General features: G+C 37.2%; 1 protein-coding gene across 3 annotated transcripts in view; it reads right to left on the bottom strand.

Annotated features, from left to right (window-relative positions):
• The window catches only part of TRAPPC9 (trafficking protein particle complex subunit 9), a 427,530-nt gene that overhangs the window by 273,436 nt on the left and 131,279 nt on the right, over positions 1 to 22,815 (bottom strand). For all 3 annotated transcript variants that reach the window (XM_054167202.1, XM_054167204.1, XM_054167203.1), the window contains 2 exons: positions 17,245 to 17,387; positions 4,978 to 5,088 (listed from right to left, as the gene is read on the bottom strand). In XM_054167202.1, the coding sequence (XP_054023177.1) occupies positions 4,978 to 5,088; positions 17,245 to 17,387 (254 nt within the window). The remainder of the gene's footprint in view (positions 1 to 4,977; positions 5,089 to 17,244; positions 17,388 to 22,815) is intronic.

The raw sequence follows: 22,815 nt of genomic DNA, 5'->3' as shown, positions 1-22,815 counted from the left end.
AGACGTTTTCATTCTTATATTCTTTGGAAGAAGACTTATTTCAAAATGTTCAGTGTATATGCATTGTTAACTAATACTGAGGAAACTGCAGTATAACACATCACAGACTTTGCAGTTCAATTAATCAATGCATTTAAGTAAAAGAATTAAAAATCAGTCAATGGCTACTAGTATGGGCACAAAGGACTTTTTAAACATTCTTTACATTCCACAGTTGACAGAAACACCATACTGTGTGATGAGAGGTGCAACATAAAAATAGTTATTTGGTTTATTATTGATGCATTAGAATGTCGGTGAAATAAATACACACAAAAGTAGTTCACTTATCAAGATACACATATACCTACTAAAAATAAACAAATTCATTATTTAATGCAAAAACAACTTACTATAATGGATCTGTAGAAATGAACTCACTCATGCCTACAACCTGCTAAAAGGCAAGAACTGCCTACCCCCCCCAAAAAAAGCACATCCTAAATAAGGGAAAAAAAATTTAAAATGAAAAGTCAAAAATCCCATCATGTTTTTCACACCACATTATGTCTATCTTGTTATATTCCATCATATTATTTCATGGATCATCAGTACTTGTCAGAACTTGTAAATTTTGCACAAAAGCCTCTGCCACTTAAATTACCAATAAAACATTTCCTCATTTTGGATGGCCTGTACCAGGGATGCACCTATCCAGATGCATCAGGGCTACTTATTATTTTAAAGGAAACACAGCTCTCAAAAAATGTTAGATTTCATTCCAGCATCTAGTGCAGAAGATACCATTTCTAGTGGGGAAGATGGTTGAAGGATTAAGAGATCGTTCACCGTTCCTCCATGACTGACACCATTTGAACCTTTATTTTTTCTCCAACCTATTCTTACCCAGGTTCTGTTCGCTCTTCATTTCTTAAACTCCTCACTCCAGCCCTAATGCTGAGCATCTAAAGCTTTAATCTCTATGGTCCTCACTAGAAGGCCAAAACTGTCTGAAATCTGTAAAAGTGTCACGCCTACAGCCACCAACTGTGAAGTCTCATACACATGGAAGACTTCAACAACTTAGCTGTGTTGTACCACAAGGACAGACAAGAGGACTGATCTACTCAGAACATCCCCATGATAAATCTCCCACTGACAATGATGATTGCTGTTCCCAAATGCCAGACACACCGTGCACAGAATAGAAATGTAAAGGCAACGCAGGGTATGCTGTTCAAAATTAGATACCCTGGGGCACATAATGAGATAACATCTATTACCATAAATTATGAAGTGATTTATGCATAAATGAGGGTTGTCATGAAATTTAATTTTAATGGTTTGATAATCAGGTAAGAAACATAATAATTGTCATACTTACATTTTTCAATTAATTAAAATCACTGCTAGTGGCAACATTTTTTTTGTTAACATACATAATACAATTCCCCCCAAAAGCTGTCTCCTATATTCTTCCATTTCAGAACAACTTGTTGAATATCACATCACTGTGATAAACAAGTTTGGATTTACTGCTGATTACATTCAAAACATTTCCATGTTCATAGCAAAGCCTCTTCAACAGCATGCAGTTGACTACCTCAAGAAACATCTTTGCAGACAGGAGGCTCTGCTAGTTGAGACAAATACCTGAAGGCTGAACATTCCAATAGCATATATCAGAGAAGTTGCTTCCCTATCATCACATGAAGTATACTTACCCACATAGAGTAACAAAATTTTTTGGGATCAATATGTGGTATATCAAACATTTTTGAATCTACCTTTGAAATGAACCATCTATTTATTTTAAGGAGTTCCACAAAGGACCCTCCAAACCCCTCGCTCCTCTCCTTTCTTCAACATATCACCTAACTGTCAGGGGAGGGCGAATGTCCTTTCTTTCCCTTCTCTCCTACAAATGAGTCCTTTTTTCTCTCTCCTCCCCACTCCAATCTTTTGAGAACAAAAGACCTCAACATAAAACTTGTCACTAATTGTCCCACAATGAGACAAGGAATATTTCAAGTCATAAAGAAACCACAAAGGTGAGTACGACAACAACTGAGTAACATCTTCAGATACAAGAAAAAATGCAAGGCTGATCCTTTCCATTTGTGTGTCTGTGGAATACATAATGTTAAAAGAAAAATCCATGAATAATCACTGAGCCCAAATTATCATTTCTTACTCTAAAACAATAAGGAGCAAAGCATGTGTTCCTCTGCCCTAGAATTGAGGGCAGAGAAACACATGCTTGTATACATATCCAAGAACAGTTACAATGAACACACTAAATATTCCTGATCGATGGCTTAAAAATTACAGTAAATTGTAAGCTTAAGAGTTTCTGAAAGCCAAAACTATAATCATCACTAGTCAGCAGAATAATCTTACTGCACAAAAAGGCATCTATTTTCTTGATAGTATTTTAATGGTCTTAGATTGTCCCTTTTTTCTTAATAATATAATAGCACCTTTTCATACTGCATGCACTCTTACTGTAACAGGTAGTATTTCCCGATCTCTGGTGTTAATTGAAGTAAACTTTAATTCAGACCTTAAAGTAGAAAGGATGTTTAGTATTCTATGCATTTGATCTACTATATAAGCAGTAACAAGTCAGAAAACAAGAGGGAGCTGGAATACACCAAATAATATGGATATTGTAAAATGAATACCAAGGACTGCCCTGAATGGACTCAGAAAGACTTGGCAGAGCCAGTGCTGATCTCATTTTTGGTGTTTCTCCTCTCCCTGCTTCAAGCACCTTGGCCAGATGTATACCTTCACTATAAATCAAACATGTTATGGAGAGTGCTTTAATAAGTATAGCATCCAGAGCCTTCCATCCCCATCTTTGTTGTACATAAAAGCAATGGAAATTCCCCCTGCAAATTTCCTCTCATCAGGTACAGGAGGGCAAAACATACAGGAAAGAGAAGCATCACATCAGAGACTTCCAAACTATTTTACTTTCTAAACACAGAAATTGAGATGAGGCAAGCATAAGCAGGATGAAGCATCACCCTTCTTTGTAGGTCTGCAGGTAGTGAATATGAAAAGTCTCCAGCAATAGGAACAGAAATGAAGAAAACAATTTCCTGCTATCTACACTTTGCAGTACAGGAGGTTTGGAAATGATCATGATGAATGGAGGGAAGAGTAAATTACAAGAGGAAGCAACAGTAACCAAAGCTGGAAAAACAATTATGATTTCAATAAAAGGGGAATGAAAAAAACATTAAGAATGAGGATGGAATCAAGAAGGCACAGGGAAGGAGGGGAAAAAAACCCGACTTAACTGAAGAGCCTCTTTTTAACTGTCGACAAAAAATGGTGTTCAAAGAAAAAATTAGAAAAGGGAATCTAAGAGCAGGCCTTGTTGATAAGCACTGTGTATGTCAAATGGAAACACTTGATTCAAACAAACTCCTGACTGCCCAGCATTACAGGAATAAAATCAAGAACCATTGTTCAAAAAAGGTGACATTTTCTGATTTTTTGGTAAGTTTAACAAAGGCCCTTTACTAGAAGGAGGAAGCTAATTTTAAGGCACAGTGTATGCTCCACCTATTTCTGCAGCACTTTTAACCAAGAGTACAAATGACAAAATATTTTGCAGTAAGAGTAAAAAACACTGTTCTCAAAAGGTTTAAATACATCTAACAAATACACTTTGATAAATGACTGCTTCAAAACATGGAAAGGGTTTACAGCTACTACAATATAACTATTTAAGGATATTTATACTTAAATTATTAAATCCATGGGAAGATGAAAGTAATTCAATCACAGAGACACAAAATAATTTTATAACCTTACTTGCAGCATTATTATTGTCCCAAAAAATGAGAGTGTAAAAGTTCACATTTACCAACTTCAAAAACAGTATGGAAGAGCAAGAGACCTTAAAGAAAAAAAGACATTACAAAACTCTACAGAGAAGAACATGAACATTTACTGAACATATAGACTGCTATTGAAAAAAAGAAAATTACCCATTTCTTTCTAAATAAAATGTACAAGCATTATGTGTTACTGATATTTTTGCCCATTCCTTGATAAAGTAAAACAGAAAAATCAGACTTGGTTTAAGTATTTTCTTGTGGTTGCACTTTTCAAGTCACTAAGACAATGGTATCTCCTGCATTGTTGTGGTTTAGCTTGGAACATAGTATTTAGACTGAAATCTGAAGAAAAATATCTCTAAGATAATGAATTATATAATTGAAGGTGGCAGCACAACTCTCACAAAGTAGAGAACTGTGCATAAAGCCCATGACCAAATGGAAATATTTCCTTGTTCACAGTTTCATCTTTTTAAGATGAAAATGGTATCATCTAGATGTAATGATCATCTGAAGGAGATAAACCAGGTAACCTAGGGTACAATCAGCAGGAGGAATCCTAGGTAGCTGTATTATGACATATAATTGCTACACTTAGCTAAAAATGACCTTAATATCACCATAGTAGGGTTGTAAGAACCAATACACATAACAGCCTACTTAATCTAAAACATTTTTTCCACTGGGATTGTGATTGCTTTTTCCTCAGTTCTATATTTCTTCCCTGCAGTTTCCTTCCTACAAAACCTGATGAAATGGCTGGGGAACCTCATAAAGACAAGACTATTTAAAACTGGGAAAGGATCACGAGCTAGTGAGATCAGTTTTTAACATCAGAACTGCAGTCAAAGCACATGAAAATTATATTAAAATATTCTATAAAAACAAATTAAATGAGCTGTACACCTCAGAACCAACTATTTTGTATTTTGTTATTTTCAGTGCCACTAGAGTCACAGCCAAAACAAATTTGCTTAAGAAATTGCTAGAACTCAGTGGTGCACCTTGAAATAGTGAAACACTTCATTCTTTGACATGTACAACATTTAAAAAGAAAAAATAGGCCCCAAATATCATCACTTGTGTCTAAAGAAATAATAAGGTTAAAACCACAGCCCTCCCTTTTAATACTGAAAGCACTTACCGCTGACATTCCCCAGCATGCAGAATTAAATCTTCGTTATTCCTAGCACTGATGGTCAACTCATGCTCTGTGGAATTGAAGACATCAAGAAGTAGATGGCATTGCCGGGTGCTGTTCAGACATGAGGGAAAAAAGAAAAGCACAATTTCAAGTAACACACCACAGAATTATTACACATATACCAGAATTCTTATTTATACATAAATGCATATGAATAAATATTCATAGATGTGCAAATATATATGATTTATCTCTGCTCCAATCTTAAGAGTATCATATTCTTTTACCAAAAGTATTTATTTCTTTTCAGCAACTGGATTGTTTTTTTCTTTTACTAAAATCAGACCAGAGCATATATCCTAAACAGAAGCACCATGTCAATGTACCAATGACAATCCGCACAATATTAAGCCCCATACTTTTTGATCACCTGTATATATTCTCACTCTAGCAGCTATAGATTTGGTTTTTTTATTTCTTTGAGCATTCACATGAAACAGTTTTGTTACTTCAAATTACCTTGGCATTACCTTTTCAAGAAAGACATCTACAAGTAAAAATTTAAATCCTTATCCAGTGTCAGGGAGCAAACCTATTTGATGCGGTAGCTGATTTGTCTACAAAGCAAACTGGCAACTAGCAACCTGATCTAATGTGAGGTGTCCCTGCCCATGGCAGGGGGGTTGGAACTGGATGTTTGAGATCCCCTCCAACCCTGACAATTCTGTGTAACTAGAGTAATTTGCCATTATACCAACTACTCTGAGGGAGACCACTTGTGGCAGTTTGGGCTGGGTGCCTCCTGCTGCTGCCATACGGGGTGCACCTTTGGTGCCCCGGGTGTCCAGCCCAGTGGGTGGACACAGGAAGCTGAGTGTTTCATACCCATAATGTCCTTGTAGTGGTTTGAGCCTTAACTGGGAGTTAAAAGCCCAGATGGGGGAAAGGCTGAGAATCTCTCCCCCACCCCCACCTCCTCCCTCCACACAGAGAGGGGGGAAAAAAGGGTAAGGAGCAAATCCACTAAACAATAATCTGGAGTCGGCTTGGAAGTAGAGAGGCGAAGAATTTTTCTTTAAACAATATATATATATATATATATATAACAATAACAGGAAAGGTTCACAAGGGCAAGGAACAAGGATGGATGGGAGGGGGACAAGAAAGAATAATACAAAACCAGTCTTTTTCTGAGGAGGTGCAGAGGAAGCAGGGAGAAGGATCAGGTCTGGCCACATGGTTGAGGAGCAGGACAGCTGCAGTAGCTCTCATCCAGCAGAGGCAGGAGCCAAAAGGAGGGCCAACAGCTATGATGTCCTGCTTTTTATACCCTGGCTGGGCAGGGAGGGGGAAGTGGAACAGACTCAGCTTCCCAGGGGAAAACGCCCTGCAGGGAGGGTAAAGTACCCACAAGCCCTCCACCCTGCTTTTTTTTTTTGTTTTCAGAAAAGGGCGTTAACCCACCACAGTCCTGCTCCTTATAAATCCATCTGCAAGGTCTCACACTTCCTCTTCCTTTCCTCACTGCACCCGTGGGAGATGCTCCCTATCTGGTAATGGAAGGGGAGTTATCTCAAGGCCTCTTAGGCCTGGCTAGGCCTAATGCCAGGAAGAGAAATGGGAAGGGCAATCTCAGATCTGGCCAGCTGAGATTAGCCTAACAGTGGAGGGGGGGGTAAGAAAGAGCCCTGGGGGGTTTGGGTGTACTCTCAGGTGGGGAGAGGGGAATGCTGGGAGGCTTCCAGGTATGCTTTGGGATCTCCTTTGTCACTGTGCTTGTGGTTCTCTGTAAAACACTCACTGCTTTTCCATTTAAACATTCCATCACTTCTGCAATCCGTTTGCTTGAGTCTCATTTTTTTCTGCCCTGGTGGGAGGCAAGGGAGGATCTGCCTCAAACCACCACACCACTCTGTCCCTTCTGTAAGCAAGGCAGACAGGCAACTATCACAGAAAACCTTCTATTTGTGAGGTCCTGTCCTTCAAAGACAAATTTCCCTAGAAGCATTTAGTATAAATAGATCAACCACATTTTTAGTAACCTCAGGAAATAATATTGACAAAGCTACAAAGAAGATACTTTATAGTAAGTTTTTATTCTTATTTATAAGCTTTTTTTGTGAAACAAAGCACGTATAGAGGAACTGAGTGACTCTAATACAATACACATGGGAAAATATTTGAACCAGATATCAAAAAGGCAAATCCAATCATGCAGCAGCAATAATGCTTAATCAGTCTACTCTGAAATTCAACCCTTCCCAAGAAGCTACTGAACAGAGAAATATCTGAGCCTTAGGCATCACTACAAATTAGGTTTAGCTATCAATGATTTGGAAGATTCAGTGCACATAACACAAAATTAGGTGACAACGTGAATTACAGTGTAAAGTAGTATAGCCTTGTACAAAGATTAAAAATCATCTCATCCTATATAATTGCTGTCAGAATCAATAAGTAGGGAAAAGTACCTTGTATATGGTGTCAGAGGTAGAACCCACCAGCAACATTAATTTGAGAGAGTTCACATGAAATCAGAAGCTTCCCAAATGGGAAGAAAGAAGAATATGTTGGTAGGCAAAAGTTGTGAGAGCCATACTTCAAACAATATGCATATTCAAACTCAGTAAGATACAGGTGTGTGTTTAACTTATTCCTTAATAATTTGCAATTAAACTCAAACACCAGCCATTTCAAAGGCAAATAAACTTGAGAGGTTTAAGAGTTTAAGAACTATGCCTCTACTCTGGAAACAGGTTCTCTGGTTCACAATAAAACTCTCTCCTGAAAATCAAGCAATATCATTTTTAGAGCACATACAAGGGGAATCATGTTGATACCTTGTGCAAACCCTTGAGGTGGAAAAACTCATAGGACAAATATGGGAAGTTAAGGTTCAGGTCACAAAAGAGATAGCAATGTCATATGCAATCAGGCACTAAATGACAAGCAAGCACTGCTTCAGGATAGTAACATGTCTCTTCACAAAAGTAAAAAGCAAAAGTAGGGATGAGGGCATGTTTTTATGTATAATTTAAGGGTTTTCACCCTCTTTGGGTGAAATGAATACTGAAGACAGAAGAGAATGCATGAAAGCAGATGAGTGCCTGAAGCAAGCATGTCAAATCTCAAGAATTTGAAACAAAATAGGGAGCCATAGAGCTCTTATTATAAACTCCTTTCCTTAACAATTGACAAGAAAGAAAGAGCTGGAAGGGCAGCATTTGAGTTGGTAGCTGTCCTGCTACTAGTAAAGAACTAAAAAGAATGGGGAAGAAAGAAAGACTGGCTTCTGTCTCATCAGTGGGAGAGTGGGACAAGACCTGTAAAGACACAGCCAACTTTTGCCTCTCCAGTAGATACAAAGTTAGGATCTGCAAAACCCAAATAATCCATGCTTCATAGATTATTCTGGAAGATACTAACAGAAATGTCCTGTTGCACCACAAAAATCTCAACTCCACATATCAAGAGTCCTATCTCCTCATCATACACCCCAACCTACCCTTGGCTTTCTCACTTGTTAATCAGCCACAGTGGTTAGAACAATGCTTTCTGGCTGTCCCTCAGCTCATCCATGCCAACTGGCACAGGGAACGGAGCAGGTAACTGCTGAGCCCCCACTTCTGCCCTTGCTCATTGGGACATAAATTACGGGTATTTCTTCTCTGTCCAGTCCCTGAAGCTGACTGAAATTACTCAAAACGTACCCAGAGGAGAGGGAGGAACAGTTAAAGTGATCATAGAAATTTAATTTCCTTAGGAAATAAGATAGAGAATTATCCACAGAAATACAGCAGACACCACAAATACAATATCTGTCTTTTCTGAAGAGTATGATATACACATTATTGCATTATATTTAAAGTCCAAATTAAATGAAGATGAATTAAGGCTGTATTGGACTGTATATAGACACTAGCACAAAGAACTAAGGCTCTGAAATTGTTTGTTTGACCCAGGGATATTTCCTTTCCATTAGCAGTTTAAATGACATATGGAAAGAAGAGTAAAACCCCTTTCAGGAACCTAAGTGGAAGAATACTAAAAATGACAATGTACCAACGTTTTCCATTTCAATGATCTTCCTTACTTGTCTATGATGCTTTGTTGAAAAAAAAAATCTGCCATAAATTTCATGTTCAAGATTTTGTTCTCCAGTAACACAAAGGTCTATACATCAGGAGGTTGAACAGGTGAAAAATAGAATAAGAAGGAAACATTTTCAGTTGATCGGTTTCTAATCTGAAGGTTCCAGAACAACATGCAAATTTAAGTCAATACCAATTTCAAACAATAAAAAGAATACTAATAATTCTTGTTTTTTTTATTGAAAATGGAGTTAATTCAACAGCATCTTGAAGATTTATCACAGAAATTAATTTCTGTAATCCTCTATTGTATAATTCAGAATATAACACAAACAAAAGTTAGTGACATGATGAATCATTCTGTATTTTTCAAATCTTACAATGCTAGTTATTATTCCAAAAATAGTCACAACACTGGGGTGATGGGAACTTAAGGCAAGAGACAATCATATTGTGATCTAGAAATTTCGTTCAGGAGTACTGCCGCTGCCTTTCCAATCCACTCTGAAATGACAGCAGAGGATGTTCTTCAATGACATTTAACACAGAATTAAAAAACAGATGCAGCTGCCATGCTCTAGTGATGGCTCACTTCAATCAATGATCTTACTGTGGTTCTGTTTCTGGCTTAGTTTTGAAGTTCAAACAAGAAAGACTCAGGCAGTGTGGTGGGTGGCAAGTTAATTACATTCTGACGAAGCTCTATCTCCATCAACAGAAATCATGGAGCATTTTCACATCCATTTTCTGTTTTCTTTAAACAGGCATTTCTACGCCGAATGAGCCATCACAAAGTGAAGAGAAGCAATGGCAATGACCACAGGCAGCAGTGTGCCAGATGAAAACTCCGTTCTCCAAAACTAACTGACAAACACAGACAGCAACACAGCAAAACAATTACCTACAGTGTATTTGTTGGTGCTACTGAGTTTTCTATAAGGTTTCTTCAATTTAAATGTTATTACATTATCTGAAAATTAAGATTTTGAGACTAACTTCAGATGATGAAGACAGATTATCCATGTTAGTGTTAAAAGGTCTTTTCACATATTCCGAGAACTGTCCTCATCTGACTTCTCCCAGTTGAAAACCTTTTCAATTATGCTAAATATTTCCAGCACATCTATAAATATTTCCAGATTTATGTTCTCACGTCTTCATGTGCCAAAGTGTACATACTTAACATTCTGATCTCAAAAATCAATTCCCTCAATCTGTAGGATACTTTTTGCTGCTCTTCTGTGAACTCACTGCAATGTTTTGTCATTAGCAGAATTTAAGATTAGCAAGATGATTTAACTGTTGGATTTAACCTCCCAAGTGTCATGGGTTCCCACTTGGTGGAATCTATATTGAGCTCAACAGTGTGTGTATAAATAAAGACTATATTCTAGAAAGACAGCCAGTCCTGAGAACATTAACAAATTGTTATTAAATCCATTGCTTGATAGATTTTTCTATCAGTCTAATTGATTAAAATAAGAACTTCATTTGTAGTTGAATTTGCCTGGTCTTCATTTTGCCTAGATGTTATTATTACTATTTTCTCCATGTAGAAATGTGGCATATTAAGGGCACGGACCCCTGAAGAAGACTTGACAGGACTTGCAGATAGCTCAGAAACATCCAGCACCCTAACCAGGTCATGTATTAGCCTTCCGCCAAACTAAACAGATTGCTCTTCAAGCACCCAAACAAAACAGTTTTTCTCCATCCTTCAAAACTCTAAGACAGTTGAACATTGAACTAATGAGAAACACAAGACTAGAAACAGCTGCCTATCAGTAGGTAGCCGATTCCCATTCTTAATGTAGTAAATACGAACATTTAATTTAAACATTCAGCTCCATAATACCCAGAAGTATTTCAGAAAATGTTACAGAATTTGTTTTACTGCCTAACAAAAATGCTTGCTAGAACATGGCTGAAGAAATATACTGTCTGCTCTTTCCTTTTTTATGACTTGTAAATACATAATGATCAGGATTTTGAACCCAATTTTCTGTCATGGAAATGTGGGCAACCTGGGAAACAGGAATGGAAATTCTGCAAATCACGTCTGATTTTATTAAGAGCTGAAGTATTACCCACCAAACTGAGTAACTCCTGAGAACCCTCAACAGTGACAAAACTGCATCTTTTTCAGTCTCCAAACACTTAAGTGAAACTAAGTTGACAAGCAATGGATCCTAATTCCAAATGCAATGAAACATCGTAGACCAGGAAGCATGATGCAGGCATGTTGAGGACTCATATCTTCTTTATAAAACCACAATCTTTCATTAAATGTTATATATTAATGGTATAAAGGAACATTAACTTGATCCTACAGTTAGATGGACTGACACTTTGACTTGAACAGTGTCACACCTGCTGCAATTCCCTTTTTTTCAGTCTGACTCAATCAGAAGAACAGAGTCCAAATTTCTGCACTTGCCAAAAGAGATCTGCAGCTGATGTCCTGTCAACTTTATGGTGGTTTTAAGATAGGCAGAAAAAGCCTATTGCTAAAAAAAAAAAAATAAATAAAACAATTACCTTGTTCAGCAACTTGAATTTGTAGAATTTAAAAGCAAGACTATTCTTACATATCTGGCTTCTGAGCTTTGCTCAAAATCCCTGGAGCACTGCAGATTGACTTCATCTACAAATTCAGACCATCTCATCATCTATGTAGTAAGTAAGACCTAAGATTTTCCACCCTTTTCTAGATGACTTTTATTTAAGACACTTTTGTAGTTAAGGCGTAACAGCAAGGGACACAAAGAGATCAACAAGCATCTCACAGCACATAGAGCAAGTCATACCTGAATTCTTAACAAATGTACAGAGTGAAGCAGTAATTTTTCCGGCATTTTTGTCATGCCCTCTGCTCTTTGACAAAGGCAGTAAGAAAGGACAGAGTGTGCCCGCCAAAGCTGGCAGGTATGCTTTTGAAAGAAGCAACATGTATAAAGGAGGTAGTTCAAGACATTCAGCTAGCACAAGCCTCAACAGTAGACTTTCTTAAAGCTAACAATACATCAAATTGAAGAGCTGTATCACATCAAACTGCCAACAGCATGTTTCCCGTACACCTAACCTTTAGCATCAGATCTCCCTGACAGTCTGGGATCAAATCATCAGATTTCCCTGGTAGCCTGTAATCTAGGGACAACTCAACTGGTTGGAGACTTGAAATGACACAAGTAGTTTTGCAGCTAAGATGTGACAAAGAATTAATTAACATGATATCGTTGATTACAGAAGACAATTAATACCATTTTACTATATAGATTTATCTGCATTTCATGGTAAATAAACAGTCAAGCAACAAGATCCCTGAAGCTCTTTGGTGAGCTGCAAGTCAGTAAACTGCAGAACAGACTTAGAAAACTTCTGATTACTAACTCATTATTGTCTTATATCCTCTATTTGGACTGCTTTAAACACCTAAATTCTTGATTATGGATCATGGGATGATCATCTCTGGGCAAGCACAACCAACCAGAATCAATGATTACAGGTAACATGATCCGAGGCAAACAATTTCCCAGCACAAGGCTGTTCTGCAAGTTCCTTTGGATGCAGGCAGTTGAGTTGATACACCTCAGAGCAGATTACGTCCATTTACAAATAGAACATCATCTCTTCTGACAGGAGAGCTGATATCTGAATCAGAATTAGGAAACAGACTAGGCACTGCAGCATGTCAAGGGCTGCATCAAACTAGCTACAGGTGCTTCCACAGACCAGCACAGAAAAACATTAAAAGGACCTCTTGTCAGGATTAAATGCATCTTACAATATTAAGTGCATCTGAAGATGCACTTAATGAAACTTCTCCCTATAATGCAGAAACCTGTGAGTGACTGGAAGGGTAAAATTTGCCTAGATCATTACAAAAATAAAAATCAACCCAAAATCCCCAGTTGTTTCGGTGAGTGGTTTCAGTGATATTTCCCACATGTCTCTGCTCAGGCAGCTAGATAAAATAAATACTAATTAAATTTGGAAGACTATCAGAGAAACCATAACTTTATGTTACAGCTGGGGGGTAGGGTAGTTATTTCATTAACATTTTCCCCTGGGTTTTGTTTCTTTGGGGTTTGGGGGTTTTTTGGTAAAGGCCTAAGGGAAGAATCAGAGTTTGAAGTCTTTATTGTGCCTTGACTTTTTGTTTCTTACTCTTGTTGAGGTAAAATGTAAAATTAAGACAGAAAAGGAAGTGAAAAAATTGAATCCAGAAAATGAAAACTATGATAATTTTCATTTTGAAAGGACAGCTGAGAAGGTAAATTACAAAATACATTTTTTTTATAATGACTAAACAAAACCAACTCAGTGCCTCAGAATTCAAATGATGAAATCTCAGCTGTAAATCACAAGGAAATCAGATTTGATATTTTAACAGAGCAAGTAAAAGTACAAATTTTGACTTTTAATTTGCTGTCATTGAGTCTCAGATACTGGCAGAGAAGATCAACAGACAGAAATCTAAACTTTGTTTCAATAAATGATAAGAAGCTATCCTTAGCAGATTGGAAGATGACATTATTTCTGTTACTTTTCAATCTAAAAGATATTATCGATTGACACATGACTTCTAGTTCTGATGGAGAATCAATGCAGGGAGGCACCCATGACTTTGCAGACTATAGATACCTAATGCAAAATTCAACAAGGGCAAGTGCAGAGTCTTGCACATGGAAAAGAACTTTATGTATCAGTACAGGTTGGGGACCCATTGGAGCGCAGTGAAAGGGAAAAAGACCTAGGGGTCCCAGTAGATGGTAGGCTGACCATCAGCCAGCAATGTGCTCTTGTGGCCAAGAAGGCCAATGCCATTCTGGGCTGTATTAGAAGGGGTGTGGTCAGTAGGTTGAGGAGAGGTTCTCCTCCCCCTCTACTCTGCCCTGCATTTTGAATATTGTGTCCAGTTCTGGGTCCCTCAGTTCAGGAAGCGCAGGGAACTGCTTGAAAGAGTCCAGCACAGAGCCACAAAAATTACTAAGAGAGTAGAACATCTTCTTTATGAGGAGAGACTGAGGGAGCTCGGGCTCTTTAGCTTGGAGGAGACTGAGGGGTGACCTCATTAATGTTTATAAATATGTAAAGGCTGAGTGGCAAGAGGATGGAGTCAGGCTCTTCTTGGTGATGCCCAATGACAGGACAAAGGGCAATGGGTAGAAGTTGAGGCATAGGAAGTTCCACTGGAAACATGGGGGAAAATATTTTCACTGTGAGAGTGACAGAACACTGGAACAGGCTGCCCAAGGCGGGGTTGTGGAGTCTCCCTCTCCGGAGATATTCAAGACCTGCCTGGATGCATTCCTGTGTGATCTGCTCCAGGTGATCCCACTCTGACAGGGCGGTTGGACTAGACAATCTTTTGAGGTCCCTTCCAATCTCTAACTTTCTGTGATTCTGTAATGCAACAACATGACCAAAAAAATTTTGAATAGCCTTCTGACAGCCTTACAATAAAACATTTTTGAAAGAAATTTTGCAGTATTTTCCCCAACTCAGTAATGCTTTTAAGAACTCTAATTAAAAACAGTCACATCTTTAACTACATCTCCAATCAACAAATCACTTAAAATAAAATTTCCACTGACTTAAATGCTGATCACTGTGATGAACAGGCAAAGAATGAAGCAAATGCATACAACATGAGCTGGAGCACTTGGCTGAATTGGAGTATCTGCTGCTACAAAGCTTGTAAAATTTACACAGCTGAACAGCACAGAAATTCTACCTTTGAATTAGCACCTCAATCTATTTTTAAGGATTTCAAGCATAAATACTTTCCACACATAGTAAATTCCTGAGAACAGACTGACAAGGCGGGTAAGATAATGTGATTTTCCACAAAACATAGCAAGGGCAATCTAGCACAAAGCCAGCTTACCAACAAGAGAGCTTCAAATAAAAGCATCATGTTGTATTTGAAGCCTTTATGGGAGATTCACAGCTTTACACCCAAGCTACTCTCTCGCTATAGGATACTAACTGCAGCGAACCCAAAAAGCAGTCATGTTGCCCATTTCAATGTGAGTACAGATCACAAAAAGACATTTTTGAAACAGAATTAAGAGAACTGTGCATGCAAATAAAGGCAAACTGAGTATATTTTATCTTGTATAATAAATCTTCTTGAAAACTATTTAAAGTAGATGCAGTGGAACTTTCAGGCTGCTAACGAGAGATCACTTATGAAACCTTAAAACCATTACAAAATCCTAAGAATGTGCCACTGCAGGGATGAAACTCTGAACATCGTTAGTAAGGTTCCTGGAATTTTACAAACATCTGTTCCAGATATTACATTCTGACTTTGCAAGTAGCATTAGATTTACTTTACTAGGGCAGTTCCTAAAAATATAGAATGTTATTCTACAAAATGCTTGACAAACTTTCTTACTGATAAAGCCGTGCAGTTTTAGGTCTCTTTTATAAGAGCTGGACACAATCTACACGTTCAAATCAATTCCTGTTTGTCTCACTTTTAAGCATTTTTACAAAAAAATATTTCAGAGTTTTATAATCTTTGCCAAACTTAAAATATGCCATACCTGCTGTGAAAAATAGATACTTATCCTCCTGGCAATGTAATGAAATACTTAAGTTCCTGGTCAGTCTTTTTGTTTCACCAGAAAAAGAATTTCTTATCCTTTTGCTTTAGCATAAGTCACCTTTTATGACTTTTCTTGCTCTAGACTTTCTCCAACTTGTCCACTTTTCTTCACATTTCTCCAAGTTCAAGCCCCAAACATTTCCTTGAGGCTTTACTTCTTTTGTTTACAGGAATAAAAGAAAAATTTCAAGCTTTGCAAGCTACATTGCTGTCCATCCATACTTTGACATTTTTGCAGTGGTATGGTACTGGTCACACACTTCTTTGAAGATGAAATATGCTCACAGTATCTCCTAGACTTATATTGCCTTCTTGCCTGTCTCTAGGCTTTATTTCTGAAGTCTGTTATGAAAAAGTTCCTAGAACCGGTAGGAATCTCTTGAATCAGTTATGTTCACTCTTAACTATCAGTAGTAGTAGTAGTATTACATAGTCTCACTGAAATAATTTCAGTATTTAAACCAAAGAAAATGCTTGGTCCCACTAGCACACTGGCTTTCTTTTAGACAATCCTGCTACCTGGTAGCCGATTATTGCAAAGGCATTTTTAATAAAAGCATATTCATACCCAATTTGTTACAATTTTCTCTTGCACTAACTTCATCCCTCATCTAAAAGTGTTTCCTCCTCTTCAACATTTATATCTGAGATGTACTTACGCACTGAAACAAAGTCCATTCTCACTCTTTCTTCCCAACAAACCCAACCTAATTTATTCATCTTTTGAATGACAGCTGTTCAAAAGCCACCTCTGAAATTGTCAGTTTGAATACATCCCAAATACTTAAAGACTGAAGAGCGTAAGTTCACTTACATTAAAAAAACCCTGTTGATTAACAGTTGCTAAAATAACTAGCTTACAGAATTCATTTTTACCAAAGGTGCTCTGCTTAAGCAGTATGTAAAGCAATATAAAATTAATAAAAACAATGAATAGGAACTGCGTATTTTGCAGCAAATCAAGGTAATTTTAGATAAAAACCCACAAACAAACCCAAAACCAAACAAACTGATTGCACTCAGTGGCTGATGAATTTTAGGCAACCACATTTTCATGATTAGGCCATTTGGCCATCATCACCTGTTGACATAATTTTTTTAACTCACTATAGTATATGAAACTATTCTTGGGCTTACAAGAATAAGCAAGGACCAAAGAAGAGAACGATTGCAATTTGTTCCTCACATACAAAGACAAACATTTACACATGCATATCAGGTAAGACTGTGTTAGACAAACACAAAACCTCCTAATAAAAAACACACCACAGCAAGAAAGAAAGAAGTCAATAACATCCTGTCCTGGGTAAAGCAAACAAAAAAAATCATGAAAAGACAATTGAACCCGTGGAATTTTCTAATGCACATGGATTGCTTTAATGATAGCTTACAGTTAAAGGAGGCTAAAAATCCTGCATGAGGAATTCTGTAAAAATTGCTCCCGCAGTTCTTTACACACCTGTTGCTGATGATAATGAAAGCTTCCAGCATGCGCTTGAAGTTATAGTCAATATAATAAAGACACTGAGACAAATATACAAGAGACAAAAGAAGACTTACCTCGTTGCTGGAAGAGTACTAACGCGTGTAAAGAAAACAGATGGCTCTACTTCGACATGAAGGCCTAGTGAAAGGTTCCGGTAATATCCTTCAACATGCCCTGGTCCACCAGAGTACTTAAAATTCAAAATGGCTTCCAGTGTCTAGAGAAATAGAAGAAAATCACTTATTAGCTATGTTTCATTACTATGCATTTCACAAGTTCAATTAGGTTAGACCATAGAAGCCCTTTACCAAAAAAGTTTCTACGCTCTCAAGAATCTGCTTTCCGATCCCATTCATTCTACTATCTCTACTACTACGGAAAAAAAAGACAATCTAACCAATAACCGCATCTTAGGTGAACAGCTGACTTCTTTTTTTCCCCATTCTTCTCAAAAACTGAAGAGTATGGAATACAGTTGGACTTCCCTTTAGGTCATTTTTGTCCATACCACATCCAACACTGACAAGAAGAGCTATTTTGTTTGTTTGTTTGTTTTCTTTTTCTTTTTAGCTTACAACAGTTTAGGTTTATTAAATGGTGTGTTCTTTCCTACTCTGAAATAATCTTCACCACTTTGTTACTTTCATAATCAGATGGAAAACATTTATTGTTTCAGTGTGGACAGATACAGATGATATAAAAGTAAAGGCATCTGGTCTCTCAAGAAGTCACTGTAAACACATGCTCATCCCCATTAATTAACAGATTAAAAGAACACTGTTGAGCAGATCTACTGCATGAACCTTTTCTTTCTTTGAAGTTCATTTTATGTAACATGATTGTTTTGCAAATATTACAAATTAAGATGATCCTCTAGCGTTAGTTTTATGCACTACTCTCAGTAGTGGGTCCCTTCCCTTAACAAACAGCACACCAGTGGAAAAAGCACGCTAGTCCTGATGTCATCACCTATGTTCAAGCTCAGAACAAACCTTTGATTCATCTAAATTGACTATACATTACTCCTTCTTTTATTATGTTGCTGAAACACAATTTCCTGGAAGCAAGGCAAGAATTTGGGAAGCGTCATGAGATTTTTATTTTTATGTTTTCTCAGCTCTATTCCAGTCCCCAGGCAGCAGCTCTTTACCACATCTCAGAGCAAGGACAGGGGCAGCAACAGACCTCTATCCTGAGCCTATCTCTAGAAGGACAGTCATTTCTTAGACTTAGAAACAATGCCTTTCTCCTTTTTGGTTTGCTCTTAGCTCATTCTTGATTAAAAACAACAATAACAAAACAATAACAAACTCAAATTACTGACTTATCCACCCAATCATATGTAATCAATATTCAAAGTACTCTCTCTTTCAATTCAAGATTTACAAAATAATTCATGAAACTTGTTTTTAATAATCTGCAAGGCACAATATGGAGTTTTCTAACTTACAACAAACCATTTACATTTGATACCATTCTGTTCCTACTGGCTAAAAAAACCCAGAAACACAAATGTAATAAATTTCTTACAATAACCACAAGCAAGTGATTTAAATACCAAAATTAAGAGTTTTGTGTACTGCTGTATGTACATGATTAAATATTTTGCCTATTTACCATTCATTTTAATTCAAGTGGTTTGACTCAAATTCCTAATTTAGTTTCATTAAAATTCATGAGTCACCTTACAACACACATAAAAAAACCTTTACTGGGCACTCCGGACATACCCATCAACTCTGTTTATGTCAATGCCTAATTTGTAGTTAATGAACTCAAATTTATGTTCTGTCAGGAGAGCTAATCAATATTAAGTACAAAAATTCTAAAAAGCACAAGCCCATTCAAAACATACTTCAGTCTAATTAATCAGCTGGACCATTTAACAAAAATCAGAACCAGACTCCATAAGTACAGGGCTCTGACCCTACTTACATCATAATGTCAGAACAGGCTTCAGTTTCAATTAGAAAACTTGCTGATGACCCCATGTGATCGACACCTCATACTAGAGAGCAGGAAAAAGAAAACCTAACGGCCTTCTATTAATCTAGACAACAGGAGGGCATTCTCTTCTCACCCAAAAATGTAAAATCTAACTGGATACTTCTAATACTGAAGACACAACAGATTGTGGATATCTCTGAAAACTACAAAACAATCAAACTTAAATTCTCTCTCTGGTTGTGATCATTTGCATTGACAAGACATTTTACAGATAAGCTATTTAAAAAAAGAAAACTGTTTTAATTTCTCTCACACATTTTGCCTTCAAATATATTTTCTGTATAAAACAGGTATCTTTTTTTTTTTTCCCCCCAAAAAAGACATTCTCTCCAGTTTGCTCATGGAAATCTTTCCCATGATCACTAACACAGGAGAAATGGAAGCCAAAATCAGAAAAGCAATTTGAATAACACTGTGCTATGAAGGAAATGCAAAACACTTAGCACTGAAGTTTCCAAAGTAAATGAAAAATCATTAGCACTCTTCTGCCAATCCCTTAATAGTGACTGAAGAGTAGTGTCTTTCAAACACCGACTCCTAAGTGCCAGTTCAAACAGTTGCAATCTACCACTTGGATTAAATATATCTACTGAACTACTACCACAATACTTTCTATGCAAAGTAGAGAGTAAATCTAAAGAGAATTTCCACATAAGTCTACAGAATATTGCTACTGACACAGATGCTAGAATATTACTGATCAAGAACAGATCTCCCCAAAACAGCTAATGACACAAGAAACATAAATGAGGAGGGGAAGAGCGATAATGAAGGGGATTTCTTGTGCTAGGAAGATAAATAGGATGATCAATCCTTTCTATATGCTTGTTCTCAAGTAAGGAGGCTGAATGATTACCAATACATTCAAAGTTACATGTAGCAAAAATTGGCTTAGAAAAAGAGTACATTAAAGTAACTATAACTCAAGGATGTAAGAATCCACCTGCAGAGATGTCATCACTATATCCTGTTTGTAGCTTAATTTAACATTAGCACCTCTCATAATAAGTCTGATTTTTAAAGAAAAAAGTCCTTCAAGACACAAAAAGCCATGGAAGAGTCATTTTAAAAAGGAGGAATAATTACTGAACAGCAGCCTTAGATATAATTAAAAAAGAAATTACCAATAATGAGAATACTGCACACAGTAACTGAATGAGTAGTCAGGAAACTCAACTTTGTAGTGATAGAGAGTTAAGGAGTAAACAATCCATAAAAAGTTCATGTACTTTCCTCCTCATTGCTAAAAAATACTTTTTTGCTTCTAAATGTTTGGCTCTGAAAAAATCATAAAATTTGAAACAGATCAGGTCAGGAGCTCGTGGGTTTAATTCTTCTATCACCTATCCTGCTTGGTAGATTTGTTTCTTTATTCCTAAACAATTTTACTAGCAATAGCAGCAATTCACATTGTATCCCTGTGTGTATCTTACTACCAGAAGAACAAGAGGATTCTGGTTTTCAATACTTCTTACAGTATCTCATCACAATACACACTGCATTTTGTGTTTCAGACAGCAAAGCAAGGTTTTGTCCTTGCTCTTTTTCTTCCAAACTGAAACACTACTTTTAAATATTTATTAGAAGTGTTTTCCATAATTCAATTAACAAATCACACTTCATGAGAAAGTCTCACACATTTTCAAGTCTTTTCTAAATTCCTTTAGTGTAGTAGAAATGACATTAAGTAGATCTTTACATTTAACACAGGATGAAATGCCAGTGCTTAGCTACAGGCAGTTTGCTCCAGAGACTGGGCGGATAGTGGCTGCAATACCTGTGAGGACATACCAGAACACACCATTGCAGGCTCCCAGTAAGGCCTAATATTTAAAAATTAAAAAGTAGCATAAAGACCAGAGAAACTCATATTTCTATTTTAGCCTCTGAACTGCTTACAGAAAACAATTCTTAACAATTTCTCACAGGATTTTAGGACTGAAAATTTTAAAGAGAATTTATTCTAGGCATATAATCTTCAAAAATACATTCCTTTATAAAAAAATCAAATAATTACTTGCCCAACAGTAAACTCTTTTTTTCCCCAAATACCATCATGCTCCTGATATAAGCTAATTTGCTTCTCATGCAAATTAGCATTAGCAGGACATGCCCCATGCATTCGTCAATGTTTAGCCAGTCTTTCTGACCTTCAGTACTTCTTCTGATTGGATACCATTTCTTTGTGTTGGTTTTCTCCTTAAAGAGAATATAAACTCCAATTACATTAAATTCTCCCTGCTTCCTCTCCTTCTCTGACCATTCCACGATATTCAGCTGTGATGGGTAATCAATGATATTCACCAATAATGAAGAGAAATTAAAATGTATTAGTTCAGCAGTTCCATCTAGCAAAAGGAACAGAGAACCTCTCTCTACAAAATTAGTCTCTCCATTTCTTCTATTGGGTGCCATACTTAAGTTCTTTTAAGAGCTTTGAGGATTGTATAAATAAACCACAGTTCAGGAATTTCAGCTGCCTAACTGTAACTAGTTAAATCATCTGGCAGTAACAGAGAAAGTGAGTTTCTCCAATTAACCACACTCTTTCCAATAGCAGCAGGTAACCCTGACAATAAATACATGAGTAACAACAATCAGAGATGTCCAGCTGACAGTGTGCCCAGAGTACCACCACTGACATGGACAGCATCCCACAGCCTCAGCTCTATGGGTGCAGAAATGCAGAGATGGTGGCATTTCCAGGTCTCTGCCCTTTTACAGCTTCCTTGCAGCTTCTGGAACATTGGGCTGTGCTCTCCTCAGGGCTGTCATACTCGCATAGCCCCACAGGGCCTCTGCAATGCTTCAGGCTGTAGACCACAGTTTCAAAGGTACATTCACACCTTTTTCCTGCTCCTTGCTGCCTCAGGTCACTCCTACTCCCTCACCTTTTGTTAATGTAGTTCATCTCATCTACACAGCCATCATGGAGTGGAGCAAGGGATGGTTGCCCTAGGTAAACTAGATTTTTCATCCTTCTTCCACATGTGAATCCATACCTCAATTACCCATCTTTACCATCAAAATTACCTGGATGAAGCACTACTGGACCAAACCCACAAATGTGCAAGGCTTGCAAAATGCAAGTTTTCAAATCCAAGCATGTAGGATGTGCTGCTGCAGCAACATGGTTCATCCATGCTGAAGACAGCTGAATCTTTTTTTCAGGGAGAGACCAGAATGTGAGTATTGGGTGGGAAATGGAGGTGGTTTAGCGTTAATCTCATGGAAAAAAATCAGTCATGGAATTTAGAGACACATCTATCTCTGCCTACGTATTCGTCTTTCAAAATCAATTTAGATTAGCATTTTCTTGAGTTTTAGTTTACAATACTCCAACAAAAGACAGATAATTGTGAATTTCGCTTCTTTCTCCCATCACTGAGTCTACAGTCCATGATTCCACAGAGTAACCTGACAAAAGATAAAGTCTATATAAAAATCAGGCTTAAAGGATAAAATCTGTGTAACAAAACAGGAGGCTTAACAGCAGTGCTGAGACAAGCAGGGTGTGCCCTTATGTACATAAGCTGAATATCCTCCTGCTCACTCAGAAGAATAAAATTAAACAAATAAATTTAAAAAAAAACAAAAAATTCTATCTCCACATCACAAAAGAGGGAAAACTGCTGACT

The sequence above is a fragment of the Dryobates pubescens genome, chromosome 14 (assembly GCF_014839835.1).
Source record: "Dryobates pubescens isolate bDryPub1 chromosome 14, bDryPub1.pri, whole genome shotgun sequence".
NCBI lineage: Eukaryota > Metazoa > Chordata > Aves > Piciformes > Picidae > Dryobates > Dryobates pubescens.
The sequence above is the reverse complement of the archived record's forward strand: the minus strand, read 5'-3'. Positions and strand labels throughout refer to the sequence as shown.